At 42.9% G+C, this 15,992-nt stretch overlaps 1 protein-coding gene across 2 annotated transcripts; it reads right to left on the bottom strand.

The window, feature by feature from the left end:
- Positions 1 to 3,332: 3,332 nt before the first annotated feature.
- Positions 3,333 to 7,947, bottom strand: LOC128800555 (uncharacterized). 2 transcript variants are annotated; one of them, XM_053965828.1, is made up of 2 exons: positions 7,311 to 7,947; positions 3,333 to 5,052 (listed from the first exon to the last, which is right to left on the bottom strand). In XM_053965828.1, exon 2 carries the CDS (start codon positions 5,049 to 5,051, stop codon positions 3,690 to 3,692), a length of 1,362 nt encoding a protein of 453 aa, XP_053821803.1. In that variant the 5' UTR covers position 5,052; positions 7,311 to 7,947; the 3' UTR covers positions 3,333 to 3,689. The 2 variants fall into 2 exon arrangements, with proteins under 2 accessions (XP_053821803.1, XP_053821802.1); XM_053965827.1 differs by having other exon boundaries at positions 3,333 to 5,055.
- Positions 7,948 to 15,992: the final 8,045 nt, after the last annotated feature.

Genomic DNA, 15,992 nt, shown 5'->3' on the forward strand with positions numbered 1-15,992 from the left:
GAAGGAATAACAGAGGTCTACTATGGCTTATACTCCCACCTCCCATGCCTATGGGGTTGCAACCTACGGCACGTATATATGATCTTCTTGGTGGCAAATACAGAGGCCAATCTGGTCTTGCCCTCTGTCTCTGTATTTCCTTGTCACTTTCTCTTAGCTAATTTCTAGGCAAATAGTTTTTTAACTGTGGTTTCTTACCATTCCTCAGGTATCTCCCATTCAACAGGCACTAAAAATTCTCATCCACAAAACCAAGTAATTATTTCAGTTGCTTAGAGTTCTACCTGGATAGGGGATCGATTTGCTACTCGATACTTCCTGCAACAAAGGCGTCAATTGTGTTAACTACAATACTAATTTTTCCCACAATTTAAACATTTATATTTAACTTAGCTAGCATGTCCAATATTTGGGTGAATCAAATAGGGTATACGGTATGGCACTGATGGAAGTTGTAACTCCTTCCCCTTGTATAAGTCACAGGCTAAGGCCAGAATACAATAGCTTTCTGTCGTAAACAGTCCTGATCCTCCTGTTTGAAATGGCAGTATTCCTCCCCAAGGAGGGTATTGGAGGTGTCTCAGAACTTGTTTAGGCAGTACTTGAAACCACTGATATAAGCCTGGTCTTATTTCCCAATTAGGTGTGATTCTTGGTACATTTCCTAGATCATTTGCATCTTCCCAGTTCATTACCACCCATTCCCCGTTTAAGAGTCAATTTGGTATCACCCAGTTTAGATGTTATCATCTACTCTTTGGGTTCTTCTATGGGTCCTTTGATTCTGCTGGCGTGGATCCACCCTCGTTCACTGGTCTGGATTGCAGCCTCGGTTGTCAGCAATACCTGAAAAGGACCTTCCCATTGTGGAGTTAAAGATTGTTCTTTCCAGGTTTTCACTAGCATTATGGATTTTAAAGTCTAAAGGTGCGGTTTGAGGGATCATCCCTTTTATCAGCAAGTTTTCAAGAGTTTTTGCAATGGTGTTGACATATCTTTTAGCACTCATTTCCCCTACTTCATATGTAGCAGTTTTATGTTGGGTGGTCAGAAAAGGTAACTCAAACATCATTTCATAAGGTGATACTCCCAGGTCTGACCTGGGTTGTGTTTGGATCTTCAATAAGGCTAAAGGTAGGCATTGTACCCACAACATTCTGGTTTCCACTATTAATTTAGTCAAAGTTCTCTTTAAAGTCTGGTTCATCCTCTCTGCCTGGCGCAAACTCTATGGATGCCGTGGGGTGTGTAACTCCCATTTTATCCCCAAGGCTTGAGTTATTTGTTGTAACATTTTTGATGTAAAATGTGTTCCTCTGTCCGAGTCTATCCTATTAACCATTCCATATCTGGGAATAATCTGTTCTAAAAGGGTTTTACAAACCACGTTGGCTGTGGCCTTGACAGTGGAAACCACTTCCACCCAATGAGTTAGATGGTCTGTCATTACTAATAAGTACTTCTATCTCTGTACTTGAGGAAGTTCAGTAAAATCTACTTGGATACTTTGAAATGGTCGAAGAGCTAACTCACGACCTCTTAATGTTGTTTTTCTCATCACTTTTTTATTTATCCCTTGGCAAGTTATACATCTTTCAGTTACTTGCTTTGCTACTCTAAAAATCTCAATATACCCACAGTTCTTTAAAAAATGATCACACAAAGCCTGGGTACCCCAGTGGGTTTTCTGATGCATGTCTTCTAATATTTTCCTAGTAAGTGTTTTATTAAGTAATTGTCTTCCATCAGGAAGTCTCCATTTCCCAGATTCATCTTGCTCTCCTCCTGTCTTGCTTAATTCTTTTTTCCCTGCTGCACTAAACTTTCGGATTTCCAATTTTTCCTTATTTGGCATTAAAATTAACGTAACCCTTTTGGCCCCATTTTCTGTTGCATCTTTAGCTTCTTGATCTGTCAAATTATTTCCTCTTATTTCTGGGGTCATTCCCTTTTGGTGTCCATTAATATGTACTATAGCTATCTTTTCAAGTTATTTTAATGCCTCTAAAACCTCTAAAATGAGTCCCTCATGTACTAATCCTCTTGAATTAATTAATCCCCTTTCTTCCCAAATTTTTCCAAAGGTATGTACTACTCCAAAGGCATACCTTGAATCAGTATATAGAGTTCCTTTCTTGTGTGCTAAATATTCCAGTGCTCTTTTTAGAGCATATAATTCACAAGTTTGAGCAGACCAGTTTGAGGGTAATTTCCCTTTTTCAATAGTTTGCATGTTTTTCCCATCAACTACTGCATACCGTGACATTCTTTATCCTTGTAGACATCTGGAGGAATTATCTATATAGATTGTTTTCACCTCTGAAAGGGCTTGTTCTTCAAGATCTTCTCAATTTTTTATTTGGTATTGGATAATTTCTAAACACTTATGTATTAGGTTACCTACTGGTTCTCCATATAAGAATTGAGCTGGATTTAAACTTCTGTTTACTTCTAGTGTCAAGTCATCACTATCTATCAAGATTGCTTCATGTTTTACATTCTAGAGTCTGTCAACTATTTTTCAGCTTTCTGGTTTAACACAATTCGAACTGCATGTGGTGTACACGCAATTAGTTTACTTCCAAAATTAAGCTTATGATTTTCTTCTACAAGGATTGTAGTAGCTGCTATAGCTTCAAACACATACTGGCCATCTGTGGCTCACTGGATCCAACATCTTTGATAAATAAGCTACTGGTCTTTTTACTCTTCCCCACTCCTGAACTAGAACTCCATGAACTACCCCATTTTCTTCATTGACGTACAGATGAAAAGGTTTTTCTAATGAGGGTAAGCTTAAAGCTGGTACTGAGGCCAGTTTTAACTTCAATTCTTCTAATTTAACATTATCTTCCTTGGTCCACTTTATATCATCTCCGTCTGTCAATTTTCCACACAAAAATTTTACTGCCTCTGTCTACCCGTCAATCCATAATCTACAATATCACAATAATCGAAGTAGTTTTCTGATTTCCCTCTTTGAAGAGGGAGGGGGAAGAGATAAAACCCCTGCAATTGTTTCAGGGTTGAGCTTCCAGCTACCCTTACTTATTAAGTATCCAAGACATTTTACCTCTGGTTCTACAAATTGCAGTTTCCTTTTTGATACCCTTAATCCTTTTTCCCTGAGAAAATTCAAAAGTTTTATAGTGTCGCTTTCTCCCCGACTTCTTTGTTTCTGCCCAGCTCTTTTTTCCCGGGGCATTGGCCAGGCGCTTCCAGAAGCAGTCGGAGAGAAGCAACAACCAACCTTTGTGGTTTGTTTGATACAGACAGAGCTATTTAGAGAGCGTGTCCATGACCGGGATAAAGAGACTCAAGAGATTGGAAACTTGTGTGCAGTCCAAAGTAGGTTGTATTTGCTCGAACGCCGCACATACAAGTGACCCCGGTCTGGGGTTGGGTTACAGTTTTTATAGGGAATACAAGAGATAAGGTAAGACTAATAGAAACAATGCCCAGTATGAATACATTACAGGTGAAATCCAATGGGAATAGCGTCAGGGGGAAGGGTAAATACATGTAAAAATACAGAATAGAACCTTCAGCCTCATATTTACAAAACAGAAACTCCCATTTCAAATTCACAAAGCTTTCTGCTCCTTCTGCGTAGCCACACACCACCACATCTCCCTCTCTTTTGTTTAATAAAATGAATGGAGCTTTGAGGGAAGGAGAAACTGCGGCTATTAAACTGCAGTGTCGTCCTGTTTGCCATTCTCCCACCATTCTCCTCCCGTGGTGGCAGCAGCAATGCCAGGTGCGGAGGTTGCAAACTTGGAGGAAGCATTGCTAGAAATGATTAGCTTAAAAATCCCAAACAATAGCAAAACTAAAAAAATTGCAACTACAACATAACAAATGTCCTTTAGAAGGGACAACACCCACCCAGAAAGATCCCAGCCCTTAAACATGCCCTTGAACCAGTCCTCATTCTCCTGTTTCACGCTCCCAATGAGGTTTCTCATTTCCCGGATGGATGATTGAACACTTTGGCCTTTTGATGACAAATCAAAGCAACACAATCCCTCAAATTCTTTGCATCCATGCCCATGTGCCAACAGCAGGAAATTGATAGCTGCCCTGTTTTGCAGGGTAGCCTTTCTGGTAATTTCCTCATCTGCCAGGAGATCTCTCAAGGCTGCCGATGTCAAACTTGCCTGCTTCGTCACCCAGCATTCTAAATTGCCTAATTCACTCAGTGCTTTGGCTGCCGCTACCCATGGTGGAAACACAGAGACAGCAACCCTTTTTGATTTTGCCCAATGGTAAATTTCAGCGTCACAATGTTCATCAAATTGATTTGCACTCCGTTTAGTAATTTTTGTTTCACTTTTTGTTTTCCCAATTGGAATTTGAGTCATGTTGGGGGAAGCAAGGGAAAGACGCCCCAGCATGCATGGACCTCCAGCGAGACGAGAAGGGATTCCTGGATATGCTCTATCCCCACGGATGAAAAACATTCCCTTTTCCAGCTTGAGGGGATAGAAATCCGTGGTGCTAGGGATCTCTAAAACAGCAACAGCTGTGCACCATTGGCCTGCTCTGAGTTCTATCTTGTATTGTCTGACCTGTGCATATAGTTTTATTTCTTTATCTGGTGAAAAATTGAATTGAACGCAAAATTCAGCTTTTGTGGAGCCCAGTAGTTCTAATTCCTGGGGCTCCCCATCAGCAGCAGGCAGGTCTAGAACAAACTTTTGCCACAGGAGCAGGGGATTCTGAACAGGTATTTTAACACATTCTACAACATCCTTGTGCTTGTCGAACTCTGCCCAAATATTCGGTGGATTGTTTTCATTTAACTCTTTTTGCAAATGGATCAAGGACTTTGGAAATTCTTGCCCCTTACTCGGAATCCCTACCAAGCATGTGGACATCGGATTTTCTGCTGAGGCAGTAGCTAAACACAGGTGTTCTTGTTTCAAGGCTTGGGCAAGGGTGACCCACACATTTTTCCATGGCTGAGGGACAATCCACGCGTCCCCTGTGGACAGGTAGAAGGTCATTTTCTGGAGCCAAACAAGGAGCAGGAACGTAGAAACTGACATCCTGCTAGTCGGAAAGAAAAATGAAATCATACAACAGGGAAAACCAACTATAAAATATTCTGCCAGTATAAAGGAAAAACAAGAATTAGGGTTCTCTTCCTCCCTTGCGGTGTTTCCTGTTTGATGCAACTGCGTCATCTGTGGGGTCTCCAACAACCCCCTGACCCACCCCATTTGTATCATCACACGGGGTAGGTCTGCGCTCCCCAATTAGTTTTTTTGCTGGCTGGAGAATTCTTCCCCCCCCCCCCCCCCACCTCCCCCCCTGAGGAGGGGCTGTCCCTCGAAAGGGGCACTGGCTGATGAAATGGCCTTCCTGATTGCAGTAAAAACACCTGTGTTTGGGAGGAGGAGAACTCGATGTTGGAGTTTCTGGGGTTGCTGATGTCGGAGCAACCACTTTTTCCTGAGGATTTTTCACCAAGTCCTCTGCCATCAGTGTGGCTTTTCTTGTGCACTCCTCGATGAGCTGATCCAACGTTGGAGGAGGAGACGCTGGAAGAGCCATGATGACTCGCCGGCAGGCCTCATTTGCATTTGTGGTAACAATTTCAAACGTGATTTCGTCTCGTGCTTCTTGCCCTTCCACCTTTTTCTTGACCGTGTCTCTCATTCAATCAACAAAATCCACGAATGGCTCTGAAACAGATTGCTTGAGAGCAATATAAGGTATTATAGGTTCCTTTGAGGGCATACTAAGAAATGCCCACTCTGCTGCGTCTTTGGTGAGGTCTAACACTGGCTTGGGGATCCCTTCTGCTTGTTTCTGAGATTGGTTCCAATCCCCCTCACCCACAAGATGTTCGAGGGTGATCTCGTCGTCCTCTATATCTTTGGCATAATCGGCAATCTGCAAAATTCCTGGAAGAAGGTCTCCTGCAAGCCTTTTCCAAGTTCTTTCCCACATTTTGTATTCTGATGGAGGGAGCAAGCAACTGAACAAGCACTTTAAATCAGTGGGAACTAAGGTGTTAGAATTGAAAGTTGCTTTTAACATGCTCTTAAAAAATTCGCTTTTTTGCCCAAATTCACATTTTGTTTTGCAGAGTTCCTTTATGCATTCATATGAAAGTGGTTCCCATCTGGGGTTTTGTCCTCTTGCATTGTATAATACCAGAGCTAGGAACAGAGAATTTGAATCTCTGCTTGCTTTCTGTTTCCCAGCTTCGGCTCCCCCGCCTCTCACGTCGCCATGGGAACCAGAGGCCGGGCCCTGGGAAACAGGATGGGGGGGCAGGGTCCAGAAGCTCGGGGGTGGAGGTTTGTGTGGGAGTGGCTGAGGTTGGTGATGCCGTGTGGAGCGGGGCGGGATCGGGAGATGGAACCTCAAGGGGTGGAGCTGAAGGAACCACCTGGAGGGGCGGTGCTGTGGGTGGAGGCCTGCAATAGCACCTGGGAGGGGTTTGGTCTGCTGCAAGAGAGGAGGAGGGGTCAGGACAAAGGGAAGGTGGGTCAGGGACTGGCGTGTGGGATGGTATAAAGGAATTCTGAGAAGGAGGAGTCCCTGCCGCGCTTCTTTGTCCATCTTGTGATGAGACAAAGACCCCCGCCACGCGGCCACCGCCATCTTGTGGTGGTTCATCCCGTGGCGGTTGAGGGAAGGGGTTAGAAGGGGTACAGCATTTTTGGGAACAGCCACAACTGAAATCCTTGTGAGGAGGATCAGGAAAGGGGTTAGAAACAGAGATTTCAACAGAGCGACCAGCATTTTCAGACTGTGGGGGTCAGGGAGAAGGGGGAAATAAAGCAGATGGGCTCTTTTCAGTTTCCCATGTTTCCCGACTGTCCGCGCCTTCTTTAACCATGTCATACACTAACAAAAAGATCCTCATGAAGCCTTTTTTGACTGAAGGGTCCCCCTTCTTGGTGCCTTCTGTTAAAACTGTGCCAGCCCGCTTCCAAAAACCCTTTTCCCTCACATCCTGAGCTGAGACATTTGGAAATCTTAAAACAAACCACTTAATAAACTTTTTCACAAAACACTTAGAAAAACTTTCTCCTGACTCTCTCAGGGTTACTTTTACTTGGTTATAAATCTCTTTCTGCTGAGTGGACAATTTCCCACCCATTCTGCCCACAAGCAAAGACCCACCCGCCTCCTGCCAGAAAAAAACAAAGAAAAAAAACTGAAAAAGCCTACAAATCGGCAGCGGCACTGCCTGCACTGCGCACTGCGTGGCCCTTTTGCTCCATGCAAACACAAGTGCCTCCATCCAGTTTCACTACCCGGGGCCCTCCCACGCTGGTATTGAAACTTACCTAACTGTTGACCATTAGAAAACAACAAACAAAAAACAGCAGCGGTTCCCAGTCTGAAGCCGTCTTCCACGGTGTGTGGAAGTTGCGTCTCATCCTCGCTGAAAATAGAACTGGACAGAAACCGGAACAGTTTCTCAGTGGCGACAGTGCTGCGGAGCTGCGCGGAAGGGGGTGAGAACCCCCTCATGGACGACGTGGTCCAAGGGCTTTTTCCCGCCGGGCAGACTGTAGTGCCGACGGCTCTACGGTGGCGGTGTCAGTGGCTGTGTCTCCCGCGGTGACGGCGGTGTAAAACGCGTCTGAAAAAGCCCCAAACCAAAGCGCTATCTGTCGCGCCCTAAAAACAGCTGCTGTATCAGAGCCACACTTTGCGGCGCCACTTGTCGCTTTCTCTCTCCGACTTCCTTGTTTCCGCCCGGCTCCTTTTTCCTGGGGCGTGGGCCAGGCGCTTCCAGGAGCAGTCAGAGAGAAGCAACAACCAACTCTGGGGTTCGTTTCATACAGACAGAGCTATTTTGAGAGCGCTACCATGAATGAGATAAGGAGACTCAAAAGATTGGGCACTTGTTGTGCAGTCCAAAGTAGGTTGTATTTGCTCGAACGCCGCACGTACAAGTGACCCCGGTCTGGGGTTGGGTTACAGTTTTTACAAGGGAATATAAGAGATAAGGTGAAACCAATAGAACAATGCCCAGTATGAATACATTACAGGTGAAATCCAATGGGAATAGCTTCAGGGGGAAGGGTAAATACACATAAAAATACAGAATAGAAACTCCAACCTCATATTTACGAAACAGAAACTCCCATTTCCAATTCACAAAGCTTTCTGCTCCTTCTGCGTAGCCACGAACCACCACATTATAATAGCCTCTGTAACATCACTTCAGCTTCCCCAGATAATAGAAGATCATCTAGATATTGGATAATTTGTATTCTAGGAGGAGTGGGAAAAGCTTGTAGTATTGTTTCTAAAGGTTGCCCAAACAAGTTTGGAGATACAGTAAACCCCTGTGGTAACTTTGTCCATCTGAAATTACTGTTTTGTCCCAGTTTGTGGATCCTCCCATTCAAAGGCGAAGACATTTCAGCTCTCCTCAGATAGTGGACAAACCCAAAAAGCATCTTTAAGACCCACTACATTAAACCACTGATGCTGGGGTGGGACTTTACTTAGAAGAGTGTAGGGATTTGGTACCACTGGGTAGTGAGTCTGAGTTCTTTTGTTAACCTCCCATAAATCTTGAACCAATCTATAGTTCCCATCGAGCGTCTTTACTGGGAGAATAGGGTTATTATGAGGAAACATACAAGGGTCTAATGTCCCATCCTTTATTAGTCCTTCTATTACTGGCTTCAAACCTTCCCGTCCTTCTAAGGATATAGGATACTGATGTACACGTATGGGAGAATCTTCTCTCTCAATCGTGACCCTTATGGGGTCAATATCTAAACTTCTCCTATCTCCTTCCTCAGACCAAACTTCCTTGTTAATTTTTTCCTCATCCTCTTGGCTAAGTTTTAAAACTCTAGCTGTCATTTCCCTTTCTTCTGGTATAACCCCTATTCCTAGTTTTACTTGTAAGTCTCTTCCCAATAAGTTGCTACCCGCCCCAGGGACCAATAAGACATCCCCCATCCAAATTCTAGTTTCTCCCTTAATTACCACATCTTTAATGACAGGAACTGTGAAACTCTCCCCTTTTGCACCTCTTACTTTTACAGTATCTTTGCTTACACTATAACCTTTTGGAATATTTAACAGGCAGGTTCTTTCTGCCCCTGTGTCTACCACAAATTCTAATTTTTCTTCTTGGGGACCCACTTTTAAAGTTATCACAGGCTCCAGATGGTATCTGTCCCCCAAAATATAGAGCCTATGACTTCCCTATTCTTCTTCTGTGCCCATTTCACGGAAGATTTTCAGATCTTTTATTTGATTAGGGCAATTTCTTCTATAATGTCCTTTGACCCCACAGTAAAAACAGACAATTCTGGAATGCTCCTGAGATTTGGTTGGTATTTGGGTTCTATTCTTTTCATTTCCCCTGTCTCTATGACCTTCATGTCTAGGAGTGGTGCCTGGGTGTTTTAGCTTTCTCTGGAAATTGTTTTCTCGCATAGTGGTTACTATAATTTTTACTTTCACTTTAGCTTTTTCTTCATCTCTTCAGACATAAATTTTTTGAGCCTCCTTTAATAAGCCATCTAACAATCTATTATGCCAATCCTCAAATTTTTCTAGTTTTTTTCTAATATCTGGCCTGTCATTAGTGACAAAATTAATACTTAACAGAGCTAGTCCCATAACAGTCTCAGGGTTTATTCCAGAATATTGTTTTATATTTCTCCTAAGTCTGTCTAACCATTCTGTTGGAGTTTCTTCTTTCCCCTGCTATTCTTCAAAAGCCTTTTTTGCCCTCAGTGTGCTGCCTCTTTTATTACTTTGATTATCAAATTACAATAATCATTCATGTGTTTCCTCCCCTCCTCATCATTTTGACCCCAATCAGGAGGTGCTGTTGGCATTTTCTGATCTCTGGGGGGTCCTGCTGGTTTTCTTTTTCCCAAATTTTTATTCTAGCTGCTCTGATCAATTGCGTTTTTTCCTGAGAAAGAACTATTTTCATTATAGATTGCATCTCTTCCTAAGTATAAATGTTCAGACCTAAAAATTAGTCTAATTGCTCGGCAGTGACTATGGGATCTTCCAAAATTCTTTTTATTTCTTTTTTAGAATTTCTGACTTCAGAAGAAGTCAAAGGGGTATTTACAAACCCTGTTCCACCTCCTCCCATTGGAACCTCTCTTAGCGGAAATAAACCAATCTCTTTATCCCACTCCTTTTGTTTTTTATCCTCTATAGCCTTTCTCTTATGTTTTGAGGAAAGATCAGGAGACGGCTGTCTTTTAACTGAGTTTCTTGTGTTTCGATAAGGTACATCTTCTTCAAGAAGAAAGTTTTCCTGAACAGCAGGAGGCTGTCATTACCAAGGGAATGAGACCCAGGGCAGGGATGGGAAGAAAGGGAATGAGGGGAGGGATCCGCACCGAGGCTTTGTCCTCCAAGGGCAGGGTGTAGGCGGGGTCTGCTGTCAGAACTGCAAAGGAGGGAGTTCTTCTGGGGGAAACCAAACTGGACCGTGGATAGCCTTCACAAGGTTCATGGCTGCAGGGTCGGCAGCTCCCAGCTTGGGGTTGGCCTTTCCAGTACTTTAGTACTGTCAGGCCTCTGGGAAGGGCCCTGAATCTGTTCTCCTCTGGTGCCAGTTCACCTGTGAGACTGTCTGCATGTAACTCACTCTCTTTCACCACGGCCCCCTACACGCCCGGGAACAATGGCTTGTTTGTGGGTCACGTAGACCTTTTGCCACAGCCTCCCACTCGCCCGGGAAGCTGATTTTGCATGTGACTCACTCTAACACACACAACAAGACAACAATAAGGTACCTTTTATTTGCCAGCCCCGGATGCTCTTGGGTATCCTTCAATCCACCTGCATTGTCCAACTCTGGATGCTCTTGGGCATATCCTCAATCCGGCAGATTTCTGCTTAACGCCGGATGCTCTTGGGCATATTAATCCCTCAACCCAGCAGGTTTAATCCTGGATGCTCTTAGACATTTTTATCCTTCAACCCAGCAGAATTTTTAGAGGCCCCCTCCACTTTTTTTTAAATCCCGTTTTCCCAGTGGATTGTGCCAGGAAAAGCCTCAGCTCCCTCTCTCCAAGGGGTCCTACCCCTTCCCTGAGACCCAGTCCCAGTTTCCCCAGGGGAGGAGTTCTCTCACTCCTTTTACCACTCGCTTCGTCTCTTTACTGGCTGCTTTTCTCATGAAAAGACAAAACCAAAGTGTGGGAGACTCCTCACTCACTTGGCAGGTCTGGGATAACCAGCCCACCTCTCAGACACACACACATTCTCATTCCCCGCCCTGTATCCGCCTCCCCGAAAAGTACTTACAATGATTTTTCCTTTCTGGGTCTTCATGTACACTACTAGTCTTAGGAGGCCAATTACCACAGTTTTAGGGAGCCTTTTCCCTTTTCTTTGTTTTATTATATCTTTTTGTCCACTGGTTGGAACCTGCGTCTGCCGATCATGCCAGAAGAAACAGAGCGAGACTGCCAAACTTGGCAGGGCACACCTCCCTCACTGGGAATCTTCTGAGGCTTTGGCAGTGAGGTGTTAGATCAAAATTGTGAAAAATTTTTTTAAAATTTTAAAAGTTTAATAGTAATAAAATAGTTATAAAAAGATAATAAAAATTAGAGCAATAAGAATTTGGACAATCAGAGTTAGGACAATAAAGTACAATAAAAAGCTTAAAAACTATATTTACAACACTACTTAAAAAATATTAATACAGTACTACAAAGAAATTAATGCAATATAACTTTCCAGCATAACACATATAGTATTCCTTTTAATATTTGTGAAGAGCCAATCATATAATATGCAATTTTCACAGCATCCACCTCTTAAATTGTCTTAAACCAAGACATAAAGGAAACAGGATCTCAACTTGGCTCTTAGAAAAATCAGCCCTGTGAAAAATGCATATTATATGATTAGTTCTTCGCAAATGTTAAAATGAATACTATATGTGTTATGTTGGAAAGTGCTGTATTAATCTTTCTTAAGTAGTACTGAAACAGAGATTTTTGGAGTTCACTTAAGTTAACAAAATGAATTAAGCATTTACATTCTAGCTTGTAGAGTTATGTGTTGAATTTTAACCTTTTACTTAAGAAACATCTGCCATAGTACAAAGGGCATAAGAAAATGCAAATTTCTGAAGCTTCTTGCATAAAGAACAATACCAGAAAGGACCGAAGATGCAAAGAACCCAGATAAAAGAGGCTCCTGTGTCCCCACGCCTATGAAGACTGACAGACGTACTCAGATAAGCACCAAAAAGGACCAAAAGCACACACGCGAAGGAGAAAAGTTCAAAAGTTCAGTCATGAGGAAGACCACAATCTTCAGCCTCAGGACCATCGAGAGACCCCCATACGACCACCACAGCAAACCACGCGTGCCCAGAAGGGCGTGGACTTATTTAGCATGAGAGGCGAGGACAGGCGGGGCCAGGGATTGAATATGCATAGTAAAGTTGTACAATGTATTGCATATGGAACAGCTTTGGGAATAAAGGTGTGGGTCAGACTGAGGCTCGGGGCACAAGTTTTGGAGAGCTATCTCACTTGTGCCGGGCGCTGACATACATACCCACTTCATAACTACCCCAGGTTATGGGTGTGTGCCCCAGTGGACTCTCTCCCTTTAGTCAAATAAAGTTGAAGGACTAGCATAAGTAAAATATGCTGTTTAGTCTGGTAACTCTGCAGCACTAGTAAAACTGCCCCAGCTGAGGAGAAAGAATGCAAATTTCCAAGCTGAACAGGATGAAAAGGGTCGGGAGTTCTCAGGGCACACATGTCCTTTGAAGGGGAACGATCCCCACATGCATCCAGCACTGTAATAAACATACCATCTCTACAAATCTTTATAGGAATTGTGGGGTTTTGATTTTTCGACTGCGTTTCACTCCTCTGTCTCCTTTTTGGACATAAACGTCTGGCATTTTGTGCATTCTCCAGACAATTGAAGGCTCAGTCCAGGATCCTTCCACTCTCTGGGTCCAGCACATGGCAACAAGAGCTGAAGACATTCCTCACCCAGTTTTGGTGGTTAGCTCCCTTTGGCACTGGCTGGCCGGCACTGGCTGGCCAGCACCAGGCGATAGATTCGGTACCCAAGACTGTCCACGAGACAGATGAGAGGCAGACCAGAGGGGTCTATGAAGGGGTCTTTAGGGAGAGGCAAACCAGGGAGGGTCCATGAAGAGTCCATAGGAAAGGACATGGATGCCCGGAGGGGGCAATAAAGGAGAGTCAAGAAGGGTCTTGGCAAATCTCACCAGTAAGTAGCACTTTGGGGTGTGATAAACACACATTATAGTTTTGGCTTTTGCAAATATTAAACTGGATGCTATGTGCATTATAATGTAATATTAACTTTTTCAGAAGTAGCTATAGTTGTGAAATAGTAGCTAATGCTTTTATTTTCGTAACCAACTGACAATAATTAAAATAACTCAGACATATTTGTGAAGTAGCTGATGTTGATTTAGAATACTTGTGGTTAACTTGCAATGACTGAAATAGCTAAACTGTCTGCATGGTCAGATAACATTTGAGGAACGGGCATGATGAGGACCCCTGCTACTGACATTTCAGCTATCAACAACTGTCATCTGCTGAAACCATGGAACAGGGAGCCATTGTAAGGAGGTGACACACGACCCTCAAAACCACATTCAAGATATGAAAAATGCATATTTTATGATTGGCTTTTCGCAAATATCAAAATGAATATTATATGTGTAAAGTTAGAAAGTTATGCTGTATTAATTCTCTTAAGTAGTGTGTTAAATATAGTTTTAGGTTAGAACATAATGTTAAAATAGAAACTCTGCAATGTAAGATATTTTTTACTAGCTCAAGAAAACGGATAAAATAATCCCTCGCACAGAGATAACAGCAACAGGGCACATAAAGAGTTACGGCCTCCTTATCGGAAAAGACAAACATTCTTCCACCTTCTCTCTGTCTTTATGGAACCACCAGGATTAAGGGGAAGAAGTTGACAAAAATCAGAAAAATTCTTAATTTGCAAGGAATTTATGCATCATGTATGAGATATATGAATATGCAACAAGCTGTTGCTTTTAAGGGTTATTCCTTTGTTCACAAGGCATGTTTTTGGCAGCTCAGTGCCCAAAAACATCCGGACGTCTGTAATTCCTTGTTTTTTATTGTCTTGTAGTGTTCTAATCCTCATTGTCCAAATTTTTATTGCTCTAATTTTATTACTATTTTTCTATAACTATTTTATTACTAATAAACTTTTAAAATTTTAAAAACCAGGTGATTGGCATTTTTCACACAAGATTACTGCACATGCTCTAAAAAGGCAGATCAGAGGAAGGACCATGCTAAAAAGTTCCTGGAACATGTAAATTAGTTCAAAGAAATGTTTGAATATGTATAATCATTTATGAATATACATTTGACTGATTCAATAGAAAGGGTATATAAGAAGAGTTGCTATGGTTAGCCAGCATGCCTCTGGCTATGACCACACACCCAGCAGTGTTATGTTTGCTTTATTGATTTTTTCCCATATTGTCCTTTAAAGGAAAATCAAAAAAAGGGTCTAGACTATAGGGCTGACAATCCCAAAATACCTCTGAAGGGTCCTTTAGGAGAATGTTGAAATGGTTTGCACATTTTCCCAGAAGTAGCTACAGGGACATGGGCACCCAGAGTGGGTAATATGGGTAATATGCCAAGAAGGGGCAATATGGGGAACGTAGACGGCCAGAAGAGACAATAAGAGGCACCAAGAAAGGGTCTCGGCAACCCACGCCCAGAAGGGGCAATACAGTGTTAGTTTGGGAAAGGATTGGTTGAAGGGGAATGTGGAGAAATATGGTAAAGGCAAATAGCAGAGGGAGGCTACGTGATAGGGAAAGAACAGTGAGGACTGGGAAGTTCTCTGCCTTATCTTCAAAATCTATGGTCTAGTACAGGGTCAGCTGCAAGTCTTTTTCATTCCTGGCTTCCAGAAGAGGCAAAGCAGGGAGGTATTGTTCCTACCCCACACCTTCCCAGGTCATTATGGAGCCAGAGTGGAGGATTTGGGTTTGTCTGCTTGCTATTCTGGAGTTGAGGGGGTTTCTGTCCGAGGCCAGCATGGGCTAGGGGCCAGTGGGAGTGGCACAGGACTGAGCTGAGGCTGTGGGACAGCTGGGGCTCAGCTACAGAAGGTGCCCAAAGGTGCCACCCCTATGGGCAGGGGCTGCAGTGGACTCCCGGGCCCATGAGACTGCACAATGCAATGTGGTAAGAAAAGCCACTGTAAAACTGTTCCGTTTTCTGGCTGCAGAGGAGGCTTGAAGGGAAGGCACAGGTGATGGAGAGAAAGGTTGAATGTTTAGGGCTTATTTTGACTTAATGCTTACAGTGTGTTGGCTCAGAGGAGGTCCAGGGTTGCTCATGTGAGAAATGACATTCATGTTCAAAAAAATTTAAAAGTTTATTTAAACCTTATCAAAAATACAACAGAATACTGAATAAAGAAAAGAATACAGAGCCATGAGCAACAAATTCAGTCTCCATGTGCTGGTTTACACAATGGATGTTCTGCCTTTTATACCTTTAGCCCCTCCCAAAGTCTTGTCAATCAATTCCTTCTTCACTTGTTCAGTGTGGGAGATCACTTTCTTACAGCTTGATTGGAGGTCAGGTACTACCATAGTAACAAGGTGATCCTCCCAAATGACCTGACTACTAAGGCTATCCCGTGATAACAATGCAAGGAGGAGGGGAAACATAACTATACATCTACAAAACTTTTCTTAACATATATTTAATAGTCGCTCTTTAATTGTGAGAGTCAACCATTGTATTACTCATCTATAACACCCAGGACTGAAGGGGAACCATGACAATTTTTAGGATTATAGGGTGTTATATGTGTATATGATAATTCATGCAAATAAAATTGTTGTATATTTTATAGTTATATACTGTTAAGATATACTCTTATAAGAAGTTTTAAAATGCACAAGCCAGTGACAGGGAAACCACCTGGACGAGGGAGGGGGAATCTCA

This window comes from Vidua chalybeata, chromosome 27 (assembly GCF_026979565.1).
Source record: "Vidua chalybeata isolate OUT-0048 chromosome 27, bVidCha1 merged haplotype, whole genome shotgun sequence".
Classification (NCBI taxonomy): Eukaryota; Metazoa; Chordata; class Aves; order Passeriformes; family Viduidae; genus Vidua; species Vidua chalybeata.